The following is a 17695-nucleotide window of genomic DNA, read 5'->3' as shown; positions in this document are numbered from 1 at the left end:
GTTGAATTGTAAAAAACATTCCAGAGGGAGCCCTGCGATAATAATGCTATCCATACTTGCCTACTCTCCCGGAATGGCAGGGAGGCTCCCGATAATTGACCCTTCCACCCCCCACACCCCCGGAAGAGGAGGCATGTCTCCAGATTTTTAAAGTCCCCCCTGCCAGGCCGCCCACTTAGTGAGTAAAATGGGTGGTCCTGGCAGTCGATGACGCGATTCTTGCTGAATCGCGTCAGCATAGCCACCGCCCCTGCAGTATAATGCTGGTAATATCGCCATTACAGAGCGGGGTGCGTGGCTTAAATGATGAGCCGTGGTAGCCAAACCACCGTTCCGCCTCCGATCCCGCCCCGTTCCACCTTCACTCCGCCCCTCTGCACATCATAGCCCGGCCCCTCCCCCCTGCTAAGCCGACCTACAGTAGCTGCTCTCTCCCGGAGAGAGCAGCCAGGATGTCGGCAAGTATGATGCTATCTTTAGATAGCATTATGCAGGGTCCCCTCCAGTTCCCCGACGTCCTCACTACTCTGCCTGACATCTGACAGGCAGAACAAAGCCTGGACCCTGTGCCTGTGGTCAGCCTAGTGTGTCTAAATAGACCACAGGCTGATCACATATGTAGGTGAAGGAGAGAAAAAAAATAAAATAAAACTTACCTGCACCTACAGTCTGGTGATCGGCGACCTCTTCTCTGTGACCCGACCAGCTGATGTGTGCACTGACTGCAGCCACCTGAGATACTGTGAAAGTGCCGGCCGGCTCCTCAACTTACTTCACACATCAACAGAGGAGGTCACCAATTATAAGCAGCCTGGAGCAGGTAAGTTTTCTTTTAATTCTTTTTAACATCAAGGGTGTGAGAAGAGGCTTGGCAACAGCAGGGGGACAGAAGGCAGAGACTGGGAGGTAGATCAGCGGGTGCAAGAGTGGAGACAAGGAACCACACAGCGGGAGCACGGGTGTAGTGGGGGGCAGCGGAGACAGAGAGTAGGGAGTGACAGCAGCAGTAATAGAGAAAGCAGGGAGCCGGGCAGTGCCACAGCATTAGGTGAAAACAGAGTGGGAGCACAGGGGGAACAGTGAAGGCAGGGAGCCTCGGGTGACAGATAGTGGCGAATTTCCCATTAGGCACGTGAGGCACTGGCCTAGGGTCGGCAATTGTTTGGGGGCGGCACTTGGATGCTTGTGTTGGTGCTGATAGATCTGATCTAAGATTTACCCATACAGACTCCATCTTGTAAAGACAAAGACGTTACTTCATGTAATATAGCTTTAAGTAAATGAATTATTCAGAACACAAGACATGATTTCTGACAGTAACCAAATAGATAGTTTCATTAGTTTCATAGTGTTGGAAGTATTCAGATAAAATATATCGCTTTGTGGCCTTCAGGAACAATGAGGATAGTTAGGGAGTAGTTTAGCAGGTGCAGAAGCTGAACTGCCATGTAGTTCTCACACATCTCTACACATAGCGGTGAGATAAGGGATTGTCTGTATGATCCTTTGTGTATTGCATGACTCACAAATGTTCTATGCATGTTATAAAGGCTGGGAGGCCTGTTGGTGACCAGTAAACATCTGACACACAAACGATTGACTCTGGGGCATCCCCCTCCTCTCTAGCCGGCAGCGCTGTGTAAACTCTGGGCACTAAGGTCCCTAGGGGACCCTAGCGCTGTCCCAGAGTCTACAGCGCTTGCGCAGATCTCTGGGAAAATGGAGCGGCGGTCAATTTCCCAGTGATTTTCCTACTGCGCATGCTCAAATCACCGTGAAAATAGTGCCGCGGGACCAGAGCCGGCCCTAACCAATATGATGCCCTAGGCAAGATTTTGGCTGGTGCCCCCTAGCACCACCGCTGGTTCTGCCTCTGACCTTGCACATCTTTCCCAGCACCATTACCCCTCACCCATAGCAGTACTTGTACCCCGTATATTTTAAATAGGAACAGTTCGCACTTTTGACGCACAGCCCAAAAAGGGGCATCTTCTTGCTGGGAAGGGACATGCGCACACAATAGTAACCCCAATTCCAATTACGCCACACAGTACTGCAACTTTATTCACATTTTATCTTGCGATAGTGTCCATAATTCATATTACATCCCACAGTAGTATCACTTTACCTTATAAACGTTACTCCTCACAGTAGAGCCCCTTATTCACATTACACCACACTGAATTGCTCCTTATTCACATTACACCACACCTTATTGCTCTTTATTCACATTAGACGACACAGTAGTGCCCTTTCTATTTGCAACGCCACATAGTAGAGCACCTTATACACATAATGCCACACATTAGTAATGCATTTATAGACAATTCCACACAGTAATGCCCTTTACACATATGAGACACATTAATGTCCTTATAAACATAATGCACCTTACACATTATGACAACCTTTATTAATGCCCTTTTACACATAATGTCCCTTACACATATGCCGCACATTATTAATGCCCTTATACACATAATGACACACATAGTGCCCCCTACACGTTAGCTGCACATTATTAGTGCCCCTATACACATAATGACACACATACATTAGTACCCTGTTACACATATGCCGCACATTATTAATGCCCTTATAAACTTAATGACACACATAGTGGCCCTTTACACATATGTTGCACATTATTAATGCTTTTTTACATGACACACATAATGCTCCTTACACATATTCTGAACACTACTGCACAACCAACCCTCTCGCATGCACACAGCACTCACACTTCCACTAACACTGTGACCTCTGCCTCTGCTTGGATACAGATGTGTCCTCACAAATCTTGCATCAATGCTAACGTGGGGCACTTTTTTTTAATGAAAATGCATCTTATTTGCATTGCTATGTGGCTAGGATGCACAAGCAGCTTCTGCTGATTAAACTGATATGCAGCATGCCAATATACTGTGTGAGACTGTGGCTGTATCTGCATATGAAATGCTACATACAGAATATAGGCATGTCGCATATCATTTTAATCAGCAGAAGCTGATGATGCCCCTAGGCATATCAAATGCCCTAGGCAATTGCCTAGTTTGCCTATGCATATGGCCGGCTCTGCGCGGGACTCTGGGGGGATAATGGCGCCGCGGGACTCTGGAGGGTATTTAAATTAATGGGTGCAGGGTGTGCGGTTTGGGCCCACCTGGACACCCGGGGGCCCGTGTGAACACACTGCACCCAGTATAGATACGCCAGTGGATTGACTTGTGTTTTGATAGGCTCCGATTGATCAATCGTAAGATACTGACGTCATCCTTAAATCATTCTACTTGGTTTATTGAACTTGACATCGATTCCACAGTACTGTCAGCCCGAAATGTACCAGTAACTGCTAAATATTTCTACTGTACTGTGGGGGGAGGGTGCATGCCTAGGGGTGCCCTCACCCTTAAATCCATCCCTGGTGACAGAAGAGGAGGCAGGGAACCAGGCAGCGCTGCAGCAGTAGGGGCCAACACTGTGGGACAACGGGCTGGGAGACAGCAGTGGCAGGGAGCTGGGGTGGCAGCAGTTGTAATAGAGGAGGCAGGGTTCTGGGGTCACTGACAGCAGAGGTAATAGAGGAGGCAGGGTTCTGGGGTCACTGACAGCAGAGGCAATAGAGGAGGCAGGGAGAACCACAGCAGTAGGGGCAAACACACACAGGAGCATGGGGTGAACAGTGGAGGCCGAGGCAGGTAGCCTGGGATAACAGCAGCGGTACAAGAGGAGGCAGGGAACGAGACAGCACCGCAGCAGTAGGGGCAAACATTGTGGGAGAACGGGCTGGGGGACAATGGAGGCAGGGAGCTGGAGGTCGCAGCAGTTGTAATAGAGGAGGCATGGAGCCAGGGGTGACAGCAGTGGTAATAGAGAAAGCCGGGAGCCGGGCAGTGCCACAGCAGTAGGGGCAAGCACAGTGGGACCACAGGGGGAACAGTGGAGGTAGGGAGCTGAAGGTGACAGCAGTTATGATAGAGGAGGCAGGGAACCGGGTGCGACAGCCGCAACTATAGAGGAAGCAGGGCGCTGGGCAGCGCTGCAGCAGTAGGGCATACACAACCAGAGCACGATGAGGGGGGGGGGGGAGTAGAGGCAGGGAGTCGAGGGTGACAGCAGCGGAGAGATAGTTTTAAATGCAGAGTTTACTAAATATGCCCCAAAATAGTGAAAAACTCATAACGAACATTTCTATGTTTTATATTGCAGAACTTATGTTGACATTTAGACATAGACAGAATCTCAAACACGGACATAATGATGACAGTCACAATGTCGACAGTACAGGGTGGGTTGGGGTTAGAGTTAGGGTAGGATCTAGGGCAGATTGAGATGGAAAACCAGCCCAGGAAATTTATGAAAGCAGCCCTTATGGGGGCGGGGTCTGTTGTGTGGGGTGGGGTCTGTTGAGGATGCAGGATTAGTCTTCATAAGGTCTGATTATGAGTTGGACGCAGTTGCAGCCTTCCTTTCATCTTCTGCTGCAGTTGTGTCTGTGAATATATGCTAATGAAGCTACAATGCAGTTCCCTAGTGTACATCCGTGCATCCAAATATGCGATGACTGCGATGCCCACTTTCAGCGTCTACTGAAAGTGGGCATCACAGATGCTGTAATCATGATTTGTGTGTCTCCAGACACCACCATTGGTCACACCATTGGAACTTTCACCAGCCCTATGCTAGAGCTATTCAACGTCTCTATATGCAATCACTGTTGACTCTGTACTGCAACTCTGTACAAACACCATTGCGGTGCATCTCAGACGCAAGTGCAGATGAAAAAGATTGCACGAGATAAAAATAAAACACATTGGTCCCCAAAGGCAAAAACACACACATTGGCCCCCGCAGAAAACGATAAAACAAATTGGATCCCACAGTGGGGGGGGGGGGGGGGGATTACAGTTTGTTTCAAATTTCCACTGCTGTTTGAAAGGCCCAGTGACCCCAAGAGGTTTTAGAATTCATGACTGTACCATCTATATATTCATTTATTTATTAGTAGTGCTAGCATATTCCATTGCAGCTTCTTTCAAACTCGGGCAGGGGCAAATTGGGAACTGAAAGTGGCCCTGGAAAAAAATTGTAGAAGTGGCCTCACATGGGCAGTACCAGAGGTATACCGTGTAACCATGGCAGCAGCACCACCCCTCACATGTCGACAAACAAAGCAGGTCCCATGTGCACATCAACCCACCTGGAATCTTTACTGTGATCCCTATGATCGATCTGCCCCGCATAGGATAACACTAGATAAACTCTAACACTACATAAACATTACTTCGTTATTATAACTACACTGCTCAAAAAAATAAAGGGAACACTAAAATAACACATCCTGTTTTGTTCATATGTTTGTAAATCCAGTCATCAGGACACAGAGACATGTGAGTTCACTGCTGTGTTGTTTATTCCATCACCAACTCCAGGCACACTGCACACTGGACCACCCACTTTTCAGCATCCCCCTGGTCCCAGGGACCATCACTGAAGATTCAGGCTTACACAGATTAGTAAGGGAGTGTCTACAAATATTAAGCATTCTAATACACTAACATCACATCCTCTTTTCTTTAAAGATAAGCCCTGTACGCTTCAATGCAACAATTAACAACATCATATTAAGAACATCAACCTTCATGTTTTAATGAGTCTCTCAGGTCTGCGTATTTCCCTTTTGGGTCTTTCATACACATAGGGAAATTTACTAAGCTCCCGATTTTGACCGAGATGGTGTTTTTTCTCCAAAGTGTCATCTCAGGAATTTACTAAACTCAAATCACGTCAGTGATGAGGGCATTCGTATTTTTATTATGGCTGTGTAGTAAAAATACGAATGAATACACCTTCGGTCAAACGCGGCTGTTTAGATCTAGAACTCGGTCATTTACTAAGCATTCATATTTGAAATCTCAACCGTGAAAATGGATTTGCGGACGCAAAAAATTACTAATCGTACAAAAAGCCTAAAAAAAAGTAGACCTGCTTTTGAGAAGCGTGTTTACATGTGTTGTCAATTCTACATTAGTCACACCTGACTTTTTGGACCTTTAAAAGGGGCCCAAGCACATTTTTCACCACTCTCAATCTGAAATGGCTGCTACTGTGTGTAGTACTGCTGTCTTGTTTGCTGGGGGATACCTGATATTGCTCCATGAGGCTACAATAAACCCTGGCCAGGAAAATAAACAGGGTAAGCAGGTTGTACATGTTCCGTATAGGCTGGCCATGGCTTGTTTTTTTTTGTGTGACTTTAAACGATAAAAAAATTGCTGATGACCATGTTATACAGATGCTCAGACTAAATGTAATAATTTTTTTCCCTCTGTATGACCTTGTCAAACTGACCCTAGACCCTGAGACAGTACGCTCGCTCTGTCTCAGGCCTGCACAAACTCCTGCCTGTGTTGCACTTTATGGCTACCGGCAGCTTCCAGCCTGTGAGTGGCAATGTAATTAGTATCTCACAGGCCACCTTTTAAAAATATTTAATTCTGGTGAGTTAAAACATACATACACGTCTATGTAACCCTACTTTAATTCTAGATGTGGGTCACTAATATAAGTTTGTGCCTCCACCCAAGCTAATTTCTAATTTGGCTTGCCTGGGTAAGCCTTGTATGAAAAGGAGGTATTATTTAATAGGTATGCTTTTATTACTTAAGTCCTTTTAATATTAAATACCTGTTGTTCTTCTTCTTCTTATTCCAGGGTCTCAGAATCCGCTGGTACCAACACAACACTTTATGGTAAGTATAATAGGTTTGTTTTAATATACTCTTAACATTAACCATGTAATCAATTCCTTATTTCAATACTTATCCAACTAAACAATACAGTTTTCCCTATACATTAAGTTTTGTATGCATCACAAAAAAACAATAGTATATACTAAAGTGAGTTACCCGGGTACTCTTAGTCCATAAAATATTTGCGCAGTTGGGGCCCAATAAGTACATAAAGAACTGTTATCCTTTGAAAATAGTGGAGAGTTTCCAATGTAAGACCTATGGTTGATTTCATTTCTTTTACTAGGAATAAATAGACAATCCTCCTTTCCCTGGGTTCTTTGTCTTTAGCCAACAAACAGATGCAGTACGTTACAAGTAGTGGAGTATATTATTTAGTTTCCACTTGGCATTAATATACTACTTAGATAGCTTGCTAGGGTCCTATTCAGCCTTTATCATTGGTTACAGTTGTTTCCTTTTTTTTATTTAAAGTTCACACAGTCTGTATCAATAGGAATCTGTATCAATAATGTAACCTTTCTTAGTCCTTTAGTAATAACCCTTCAGCTCAGGCTAGAATATCGTCTTTCTTAAACAGTACAAAGACTGGCTGAATTAATAAACTGCATCCTTGCTCCAATTGCACCATGGCAATAGAATATAGAAGTTTAAATTACTTGAATGTTCATTCCTGCTCAGTGGTATATACAGTCTCGTCCCCACGGTGTATATAAATATATATTATTATAATCTCCATCCTATTATATGGGCAGGAATCTCCACTTATATTTATAGACTTTTATGTCCAGTGACTCCTTTGTCCCTATAGCTACGGCAGTGCAGTCTATGGATATAATTACACTCCCAAATTCACAGTGTAATTTAGCATGGGTTTAGTAGTGAGTTACTACAAGTTCTTTATCTCCTGGCTACATCCAGTCTCTAGTAATATTCTCCAAGTGGTCCTGATAACAGAAAACCCATAAATCTTTATATTCTCCCACCTGTAAGTGGATTAAAGTCTAGTTCAATGTTTTTCCTTTACCACCTGGGCTTGTCTCTATATGCACTACCGCTGCTCCAAGTCTATTGTTATTATACCCCTTACTTCATATACATATCCCGGTTCATAGTCTTTAAGGGGTTTAAAATTAGTGAAGTGCCCACACCTATCACAGTCTAGCTTATATGAGTGCAGCTATATATCTTTCATATCTTCAGTTGCGTTTAGGTGTGTAATATTGTGCAGGTGTTAATTATTCACTTACACATCCTCTTATTCATCAGCGGTGCTGTCAACTCCTCCCCCGACTCTCCTTACTGGCTAAGCGTTGCTGGCAGCGCCACCTCTCTTTCTGCTCTTGGAATGCCCCATTCACTAATGCCTTTAGGTATGTAGCGCTTCCTCTTCTCCCTGCCTCCGCAGCTGAAGTGGGAGATGTTAAGACTCTCGTCAGCGTCGCCGCCCGCTACCTCCTGCTACCCGCATTAATGTGTACATCTAAAAGCGGGAGCAGGGGCACCTTAGCAGCGCACTCTCTGGAGCGGAGCAGACAGCTTGGTGATAGAGGACAGGTGGGCTCCCTCCGTGACCTTTCCTGCCTCTTAGCCCCGCCGCTCCGTTTTCCAGTGCTAAAGCTTCCTTGTCTGGCTGTGCTACCCTGACTCCCCGGCCGCCGCTGTAATGTTTACAGCTTGTTACAGCTCTTAGCGGCCACCGGAGGAACCTAGGTGCCAGCACTGCAAGGGGGATCTGCAGACTGACTGACCGCCGGCGGGGAGCGTCTTTTATACGCCCTCTTCTAACAGCGCGTGGGGACCATTTCTTTGCACACAGCCTCCTTTACCGGCGCGAGGTGACCACTACTTCTTTGCACACGGCCTCCTTTACCTGCGCGAAGTGACCCTTCTGCACACGGTACAATCTACCGGCACGCGGGGGGAAAAAAACCCTCTTACTTGGCAGCTATTATAATTTAGCCTCGCGCATCATTTGCACTCAGCCCGGTAATTACAGCACACACAGCTGTCTCCACTGTCACTTTATTATTATACTACACCTCTCACTCCCTTCTGTATACCCCGCACAATAAATACACTTTAGAAACTTCTTCCTTTATATAAATTCATATTATATACACATACATTATTATGGTCAATACTAAATATAGTTTATATTTCTTAAATACTTTTATACATATTATATATATATATTCATACATATGAAAATTACTTATAACCCTGTTACATCTATGTCTAAGTGGAGCTTCTGTAATGTAATAGAAAACAGTATTGTATTGATTACAGGTCATGACACTCACCTTTAATTTTTGAAGGGCCACTCAGGTTTTGGATGTCTTGGACGGCTACATAGATGCCTCTCTCTGCTTCCCTACCCAGGAGTCGCAGTGTTATGCAGTCAGGGTAGCTTTATCTAATCTTGCGGCCATGGACAATGTGCTGGGTGACATAGCTTACACACATGTTGAGTTGAGTACACCTAGGGGCAGGCAATATATTTCTAACAATCCACATCTGGCCCAAGAAACTAATGTGCATGTGGTTTGTGGAGCTAATTAAACAATACACATATTGCGTGTTCACAATTTATTAATTTTAACTCACAACTTTTTGCGACCAATCTAAAACAAAAAACACTGTAATAGTCAATATATTCTGACCGAACATTATTAATGTTTTTTTCTTTGTGTGCTGGGTGCCGAGGATTGTGCTGGCTCGTTGGTGCGGGTTCGACTTGAGCGTCGGACTGGGGAATGAACTGGGGTGTGGCTTGGTGTCGTTGTCCCAGAACTAGATGTGGCATGGTGTGATGCCAACACACTAAGGCTTTGGCTTAGATTGTTCAAGCTTGCTGTGAGCTGAGTGTTAGCGGCAGTGTTGTTAGCTATCATGCGTGAGAGGTTGTCGTTGATCATTTGATTGTGTTGTATGATCTGTATAAGTGATTGTTGCTGCCGCTGCTGATCATCCAAGATGCGTTGGAGGTTTGACTGCATTTGGGTGTTGTCTGCCCTCATCTGTTCCATGGAGTTCGCAATTCGGCCCACCTGCACTATAAGTCTGCCTGAGTTGCGACTCAGTCTAGGCAAATGATGGGGCAGACTTGACAGGTATTGGCTGTGGGTGTTGAGGCTTGCGCAGTATTGCGCCTGTTGTGACGACCAACCGCTCCAAAACTCAGGGCCCATTTTTGTGTCAACTTGCGTTGTGCTCAATTGGGGGCTGTGGGATGTTTGGGGTGGTTGCGGTATGTCCTGCGGCGCGGTTGTCTGAGTCGGATCGATGGGCTGCAGGTGGAGTGTGAAGGTCTCCTGGTCACGTTCCTGCTGGGCATCCTCGGTGATGATGCCTGGGTCTGTATGGGGTTGAAGATAGCCACTATTTAGTAAATATGTAACATTGGTCTTACTATAGCTTTACCTCAACATGCATTACTTCTTAATATTAATGTTGTAATTGCTAAATAGATTGTGGCATAAACTTAACTATGTAGCTCACCTTTTTTTATAAATATGTGGCTTCTAACGTTCACTACTCATTTGTTTGTTTTTTGGGGGTATAGTAGGATTCTGAGCCATAATTAATGTTTAAACACGAAGAACTCTAACAAATACAAAGTACTACATTTACATATTGGGTATGAAGCTTCCTTTGGAACAACACACACAATACAATAAATGTGTTGGCCAATACACTCATACATTGTTCAAGGCAGTCAGTGTTTTGCCAAAAACTAAAAAAAATATAGTGGCCTAAAATGTACACATTAACAATGGATGAAGTATTAAGGTGCCCTATGTTTAGAAGTGGTGTTGTTGGCCATGCAAAACAATTGGATGAGACTTAACATTTCTGTTTTTTTTACCTTCAAAAATTTTGTGTCAAAAAAGTGTTGATATGGCCAATATCCCATCTGACAATTATCCATCTAAAAATACCTTAACACCAACTGCTTGTTGTTGTTGATTATTGCAAGGATGACTGGTCATTAGTGTATTATAATTTTCGATGTACTAACAGTGGGGCAGATGTATAAACCTGGAGAAGGCATAAGGAAGTGAAAAACCAGTGATATGTGCAAGGTGAGAAAGGCACAAGGCAAACAGATCCAATATGTACATTAACAGTTGTGTTTGTTTTGTACTGCTGCCTTTATCACCTTGCACATATCAGTGTTTTTTCACTTCCTTATGCCTTCTCCAGGTTAATAAATCAACAACACTGTTTGTTTACTTATTTACACGTAATTGTTATGTTTACTCACCAGACAACTGCGGGGATTGTGGATCCTCACTTTGGGGGCTGGCCAATAGAACTAGTGGTGGCACGGCCGACACTGCGGAGATGCGCTGTTGGGGTGGTGATGCTGGTGCTGGAGCTGGAGCCTCAAGACGGCGTCTCTTGGGTGGCCTCGTTGCCACAGTAACCGAGCTCTGTGATGGGCGCCTTAGTGTTGGTGGATTTGCCGAAGAAGAACCTGTGTGATAAGATAAACATTAACATTTTGTGTTTCAATGTGTTTGCAGAATATGTGTGTACAGTTAAATCTTACCGGCATTGCCACCATCTGCATCTCTCGGCAGTGTTGGCTGTGGCCTGGCTGTGCTGCTTCTCTGGCGTACTGTAGAAATATGAAGAATGTCCTTATGAAAATACTATTTTGGTGATATGTTTTTGCAAATTCCTTATTGTGATGTAAACATATGTGGTACCTGATGAGAATTAAACTAAACGATGCTTATGCTTTTCTGCCTGACGTCATTGGTTGCGTATTCTTTAAATTAGCATAAATTTTGTAAAAAGAAAAAAAATCAAAGGCGCATAATGCAAACAATTATACTACTTAAAAACAAAACGTCGTAGCTTGACACAACCACAATATTGCACGCTAAGGACCCAATTTGGGATAATAATAATAAAACACTAGTCCAAAATATCTAGGAAAAATTGGAAACATCACAACCAAATATGCAATCAAAAACACATCAAGCACACAAAGGGCAACCCATAACAACACACAATAATCATAAATTAGATGAAATGTATTTACAAAAATCCTTTGTTTACAATGTAAAAATTAAAAATCATTACAACACACCTACAAACATTAACTTTTGAGTTACAACACTAGAAAAACTCCAAGGCAACCAGTAATATTTAAAAAAAAAAAAAACCCAGTACATCAGGCCTGGCCAACCTGTGGCTCTCCAGATGTAGTGAAACTACACATCCCAGCATGCCCTGCCACAGTTTTATCATTCCCTAATAGCAAAACTGTGGCAAGGCATAATGGGACTTGTAGTTTCACAACAGCTGGAGAGCCACAGGTTGGCCAGGCCTGCACTACATCACCAATACATTAGAAGAATGAACAAACTGACAACCACAATTAGCAAGAAGACATTTCAGATAACTAAGGACAAAGCACGCATGCTTAAATTGTTTTTAAAAAAAAACGCAAATAACTCACGATCCTGCCTTGGCCGATCCGAATCCCGGACATAAGTGCCACCAACCACTTCTTGCGGAATGAGTGCACGCACAGGCTCCTCCCAATCACGGTAAGATGCACGGAAGGGGGGTCCACCCCCAGTTTGGCGGGCCGATTTAGCCTCCTTGGCCATCTTCGCCTTGACACGGCGCTTTATATCGTAAAAACGCTTACGGCACGTGTCCTCGGTCCGCCTCACCACACCCTCACTATTCATAGCCGCAATGACCTTCCCCCACAGACCACTCTTCCTGCGTGACGACACCTTTGCAGCATCATGGCCAAACAACTGCCGATGATGCCTCATCAGCTCCCGCACCAAAGCCATATTTTCAGCATAGCTAAATTTGACATTGCGGCCAGTCTTTGTAGTGGTGCGTGGCTGCGGAGCCACAACACCATCACTATCACTGGAGGCCTCAGCAGCAGCCACCCCCTTCTCCTCACTAACCTCCTCCACCTCACTAACCTCCTCCACCTCACTAACCTCCTCCCTCTCACTCACCTCCTCCCTCTCACTCACCTCCTCCCTCTCACTCACCTCCTCCACCTCACTCACCTCCTCCACCTCACTCACCTCTGACTGGGACATAATCAGGACAAACAACAAATAACACTGAGAAAAAGAAACAATAAACACACTCCTCCACTACCACTACACACCACACACCAAACACACACACACACACACACACACACACACACACACACACACACACACACACACACACACACTCACTCACTCACTCACTCACAAACAATGACAATAGACGTTAAATAAAAAACAATGACAAAAAAATAAACAAACTTTTAAATAACTACACAACAAGTATGACAAGACTACTTACACACACAGTACAGCACTCAACAATCACAAAAAAACTCCTCAAATCCTCCACAAACTCCAAACAACTCTCCAACTCCTAACACACCTTCCTCTCACCTCTCCACTAGCTAAACCCACGAGGTGCTAACGGTTTGGGGCGTTTTTATAGTAATGTGCACAGACACTCCTCCATCACGAATCAAACCAATCACGGACGAGTGACAAAAACGAAACTTAGGAAAAAAACGCGTCAGTGAACACTGCCGTAACCAAAATGTGACGCAGTCGTAAAAAAACCACATAACACGGCCACAAAACCACTAAATCGGCCGCATTCTACCTTACAAAACTACGAATGACATCGACATCGGAAATCACGAAAAAGAAAAATACGACAGCTTAGTAAATTAGTCGTAAAAAATTCAAAAAGTTGCACAATTACACATTCGATGTCATTCGTGATGAATCTCACTCCAAATCGGTACAAATACGAATTTTAGTAAATATACCCCAGAGTCTGTGTTTTATCGACCATGTTGGACCTTTCTAGAATCGTGGTTTGTTCACCATTATCAGGATCATCATACATGTCAGATGAAGGGTATTCTTCAGTCATGTTGTCTTCATTATAGTTAGGTTGAGATCTTAAATCCATCCGATTTCTTCTTCCGTTCCACGCTCTGTACGTATAGTATAAGGTCTTGGTGCTACTTGTGCTTGCACAATACCTTTCTGCACCCAAATACCTTTCTCATGATCTCTGAGACGGACTTGGTCACCCGATATTAGATCAGATAAGCATTTTGCTTGCCTGTCATGGAACAGTTTCTGTTTCGCCTGTTGACGTTTCTTACTCAGTCTGACCAACGCTGAGTTATGTGTATTAAGCAGTTCATCATGTATCGGGAGATTTGCTCTAATCCTCCTTCCCATCAGCATTTGTGCAGGAGAAAGTCCATTCTGTAAAGGTGTACTGCGGAGGATTAAAAGACTTTTGTAGAAATCTTCTTTACCTTCTTGAACTCCTGGACAGTCTGTGGTGCAATGGAGCGAGACATGATGTCCCAGATGTGCTCAATTGGATTAAGGTCTGGGGAACGGGCGGGCCAGTCCATAGCATCAATGCCTTCGTCTTGCAGGAACTGCTGACACACTCCAGCCACATGAGGTCTAGCATTGTCTTGCATTAGGAGGAACCCAGGGCCAACCGCACCAGCATATGGTTTCACAAGGGGTCTGAGGATCTCATCTCGGTACCCAATGGCAGCCTTCTTTACCTTCTTGAGCTTTTTTCATGAGACTCTTTACAGTTTTTACTGAACTTTCCACCAACCCATTTGAGCATGGATAGTGGGGACTTGACGTAGTATGGACAAATTCCCACTCATCAGCAAATTGTCTAAATTCAGCACTGGAAAACTGAGGACCATTGTCAGTGAACACTTCCATAGGAACACCATGCCTTGCAAAGATTGACATCATGCAATTGATTATGGCTTTACTAGTAGTTGTATGTAGTGTCTTCACCTCAGGGTAGTTAGAGTAATAATCAGTCACGACAATGTACGTTTTCCCATTACAATCAAACAAATCTGTGCCAACTTTCTGGTACGGTCTCTCTGGCACTGCGTGAGGACTCAGTGGCTCGACTTGTTGTTTCGATCTATACGTAAGACATAATTCACATGTAGCTGTAGTCTGTGCTATGTCTTGGTTCATTCTTGGCCAATACATAACTTCACGCGCTCTCCGCTTACATTTTTCTTCTCCTAAGTGGCCTTCATGTATCTTGCACAGCATAGTTTTTCTTAGTCGTGCAGGTATGACAAACCTATTGCCTTTGTAAATAATACTATCGACAACTGTAAGGTCACTGCGGTACATCCAATAATCATGGATAGACAGCGGGCACGCATGTTTTTCTGCTGGCCAACCTTTCAGAATGATATCTTTCAACACTTTCATTGTGTCATCTGTCTCAGTTTCTTTACTAATCTGTTCTTGTCTTGCAAAAGACACTGGTAGAGAAGCTACGATCAAATTAACATAGGCTTCTATCTCTTCATCCATCAGACTTTTGGAACCTTCACTTTTGTCCACAGCACATTCTCTCCTATCACATGGAGGAAAATGTATGCCTTCGATTTGTCAGCCTCTGTATCAGCTCCACATGCAGCAAGATATATATTAAACCTTTGCTTAAATCTTTTCCAGTTTTCAGACAAGTTACCAGACATCAGCATGCCGGTTGGAGGAGCTAGTTTATCCATGGTTACTCACTGTTTGAAGATAGGAGCACACAGCAGGCTTTGCAGACACAGAGAATCACAGCCTTACAGACTTCTGCAGGATTCTTTCACACTCTGAGAGCACTAGCAGTCCAAGTTAAACTTCTTCTGACACCATGTTTTGTTCATATGTTTGTAAATCCAGTCATCAGGACACAGAGACATGTGAGTTCACTGCTGTGCTGTTTATTCCATCACCAACTCCAGGCACAGACCATCACTGAAGATTCAGGCTTACACAGATTAGTAAGGGAGTGTCTACAAAAAATTAAGCATTCTAATACACTAACATCACACATCCTAGATCTGAATGAATGAAATATTCTTATTAAATACTTTGTTCTTTAATATAGTTGAATGTGCTGACAACAAAATCACACAAAAATGATCAATGGAAATCAAATTTATTAACCTATGGAGGTCTGGATTTGGAGTCACACTCAAAATTAAAGTGGAAAAACACACTACAGGCTGATCCAACTTTGATGTAATGTCCTTAAAACAAGTCAAAATGAGGCTCAGTAGTGTGTGTGGCCTCCACGTGCCTGTATGACCTCCCTACAATGCCTGGGCATGCTCCTGATGAGGTGGCGGATGGTCTCCTGAGGGATCTCCTCCCAGACCTGGACTAAAGCATCCGCCAACTCCTGGACAGTCTGTGGTGCAATGGAGCGAGACATGATGTCCCAGATGTGCTCAATTGGATTAAGGTCTGGGGAACGGGCGGGCCAGTCCATAGCATCAATGCCTTCGTCTTGCAGGAACTGCTGACACACTCCAGCCACATGAGGTCTAGCATTGTCTTGCATTAGGAGGAACCCAGGGCCAACCGCACCAGCATATGGTTTCACAAGGGGTCTGAGGATCTCATCTCGGTACCTAATGGCAGCCTTCTTTACCTTCTTGAGCTTTTTTCATGAGACTCTTTACAGTTTTTACTGAACTTTCCACCAACCCATTTGAGCATGGATAGTGGGGACTTGACGTAGTATGGACAAATTCCCACTCATCAGCAAATTGTCTAAATTCAGCACTGGAAAACTGAGGACCATTGTCAGTGAACACTTCCATAGGAACACCATGCCTTGCAAAGATTGACATCATGCAATTGATTATGGCTTTACTAGTAGTTGTATGTAGTGTCTTCACCTCAGGGTAGTTAGAGTAATAATCAGTCACGACAATGTACGTTTTCCCATTACAATCAAACAAATCTGTGCCAACTTTCTGGTACGGTCTCTCTGGCACTGCGTGAGGACTCAGTGGCTCGACTTGTTGTTTCGATCTATACGTAAGACATAATTCACATGTAGCTGTAGTCTGTGCTATGTCTTGGTTCATTCTTGGCCAATACATAACTTCACGCGCTCTCCGCTTACATTTTTCTTCTCCTAAGTGGCCTTCATGTATCTTGCACAGCATAGTTTTTCTTAGTCGTGCAGGTATGACAAACCTATTGCCTTTGTAAATAATACTATCGACAACTGTAAGGTCACTGCGGTACATCCAATAATCATGGATAGACAGCGGGCACGCATGTTTTTCTGCTGGCCAACCTTTCAGAATGATATCTTTCAACACTTTCATTGTGTCATCTGTCTCAGTTTCTTTACTAATCTGTTCTTGTCTTGCAAAAGACACTGGTAGAGAAGCTACGATCAAATTAACATAGGCTTCTATCTCTTCATCCATCAGACTTTTGGAACCTTCACTTTTGTCCACAGCACATCCTCTCCTATCACATGGAGGAAAATGTATGCCTTCGATTTGTCAGCCTCTGTATCAGCTCCACATGCAGCAAGATATATATTAAACCTTTGCTTAAATCTTTTCCAGTTTTCAGACAAGTTACCAGACATCAGCATGCCGGTTGGAGGAGCTAGTTTATCCATGGTTACTCACTGTTTGAAGATAGGAGCACACGGCAGGCTTTGCAGACACAGAGAATCACAGCCTTACAGACTTCTGCAGGATTCTTTCACACTCTGAGAGCACTAGCAGTCCAAGTTAAACTTCTTCTGACACCATGTTTTGTTCATATGTTTGTAAATCCAGTCATCAGGACACAGAGACATGTGAGTTCACTGCTGTGCTGTTTATTCCATCACCAACTCCAGGCACAGACCATCACTGAAGATTCAGGCTTACACAGATTAGTAAGGGAGTGTCTACAAAAAATTAAGCATTCTAATACACTAACATCACACATCCTAGATCTGAATGAATGAAATATTCTTATTAAATACTTTGTTCTTTAATATAGTTGAATGTGCTGACAACAAAATCACACAAAAATGATCAATGGAAATCAAATTTATTAACCTATGGAGGTCTG

The 17695-nt window shown here is 43.9% G+C and overlaps 1 protein-coding gene across 2 annotated transcripts in view; it reads right to left on the bottom strand.

Moving 5' to 3' along the window:
• Nucleotides 1-9326: 9326 nt before the first annotated feature.
• Nucleotides 9327-17695, bottom strand: part of LOC135054937 (uncharacterized) — a 72180-nt gene continuing 63811 nt past the window's right edge. For both annotated transcript variants that reach the window (XR_010243599.1, XM_063958430.1), the window contains 3 exons: nucleotides 11308-11376; nucleotides 11020-11232; nucleotides 9327-10110 (listed from right to left, as the gene is read on the bottom strand). Coding sequence is in view for 1 of the 2 variants with exons in the window: in XM_063958430.1 (XP_063814500.1) it covers nucleotides 9425-10110; nucleotides 11020-11232; nucleotides 11308-11376 (968 nt within the window). In the remaining variant the exon portion in view is untranslated. The remainder of the gene's footprint in view (nucleotides 10111-11019; nucleotides 11233-11307; nucleotides 11377-17695) is intronic.

Source organism: Pseudophryne corroboree, chromosome 3, assembly GCF_028390025.1.
Source record: "Pseudophryne corroboree isolate aPseCor3 chromosome 3, aPseCor3.hap2, whole genome shotgun sequence".
Classification (NCBI taxonomy): domain Eukaryota; kingdom Metazoa; phylum Chordata; class Amphibia; order Anura; family Myobatrachidae; genus Pseudophryne; species Pseudophryne corroboree.
Note: the sequence above shows the minus strand (reverse complement) of the source record. Positions and strands in the feature narration are given on the sequence as shown.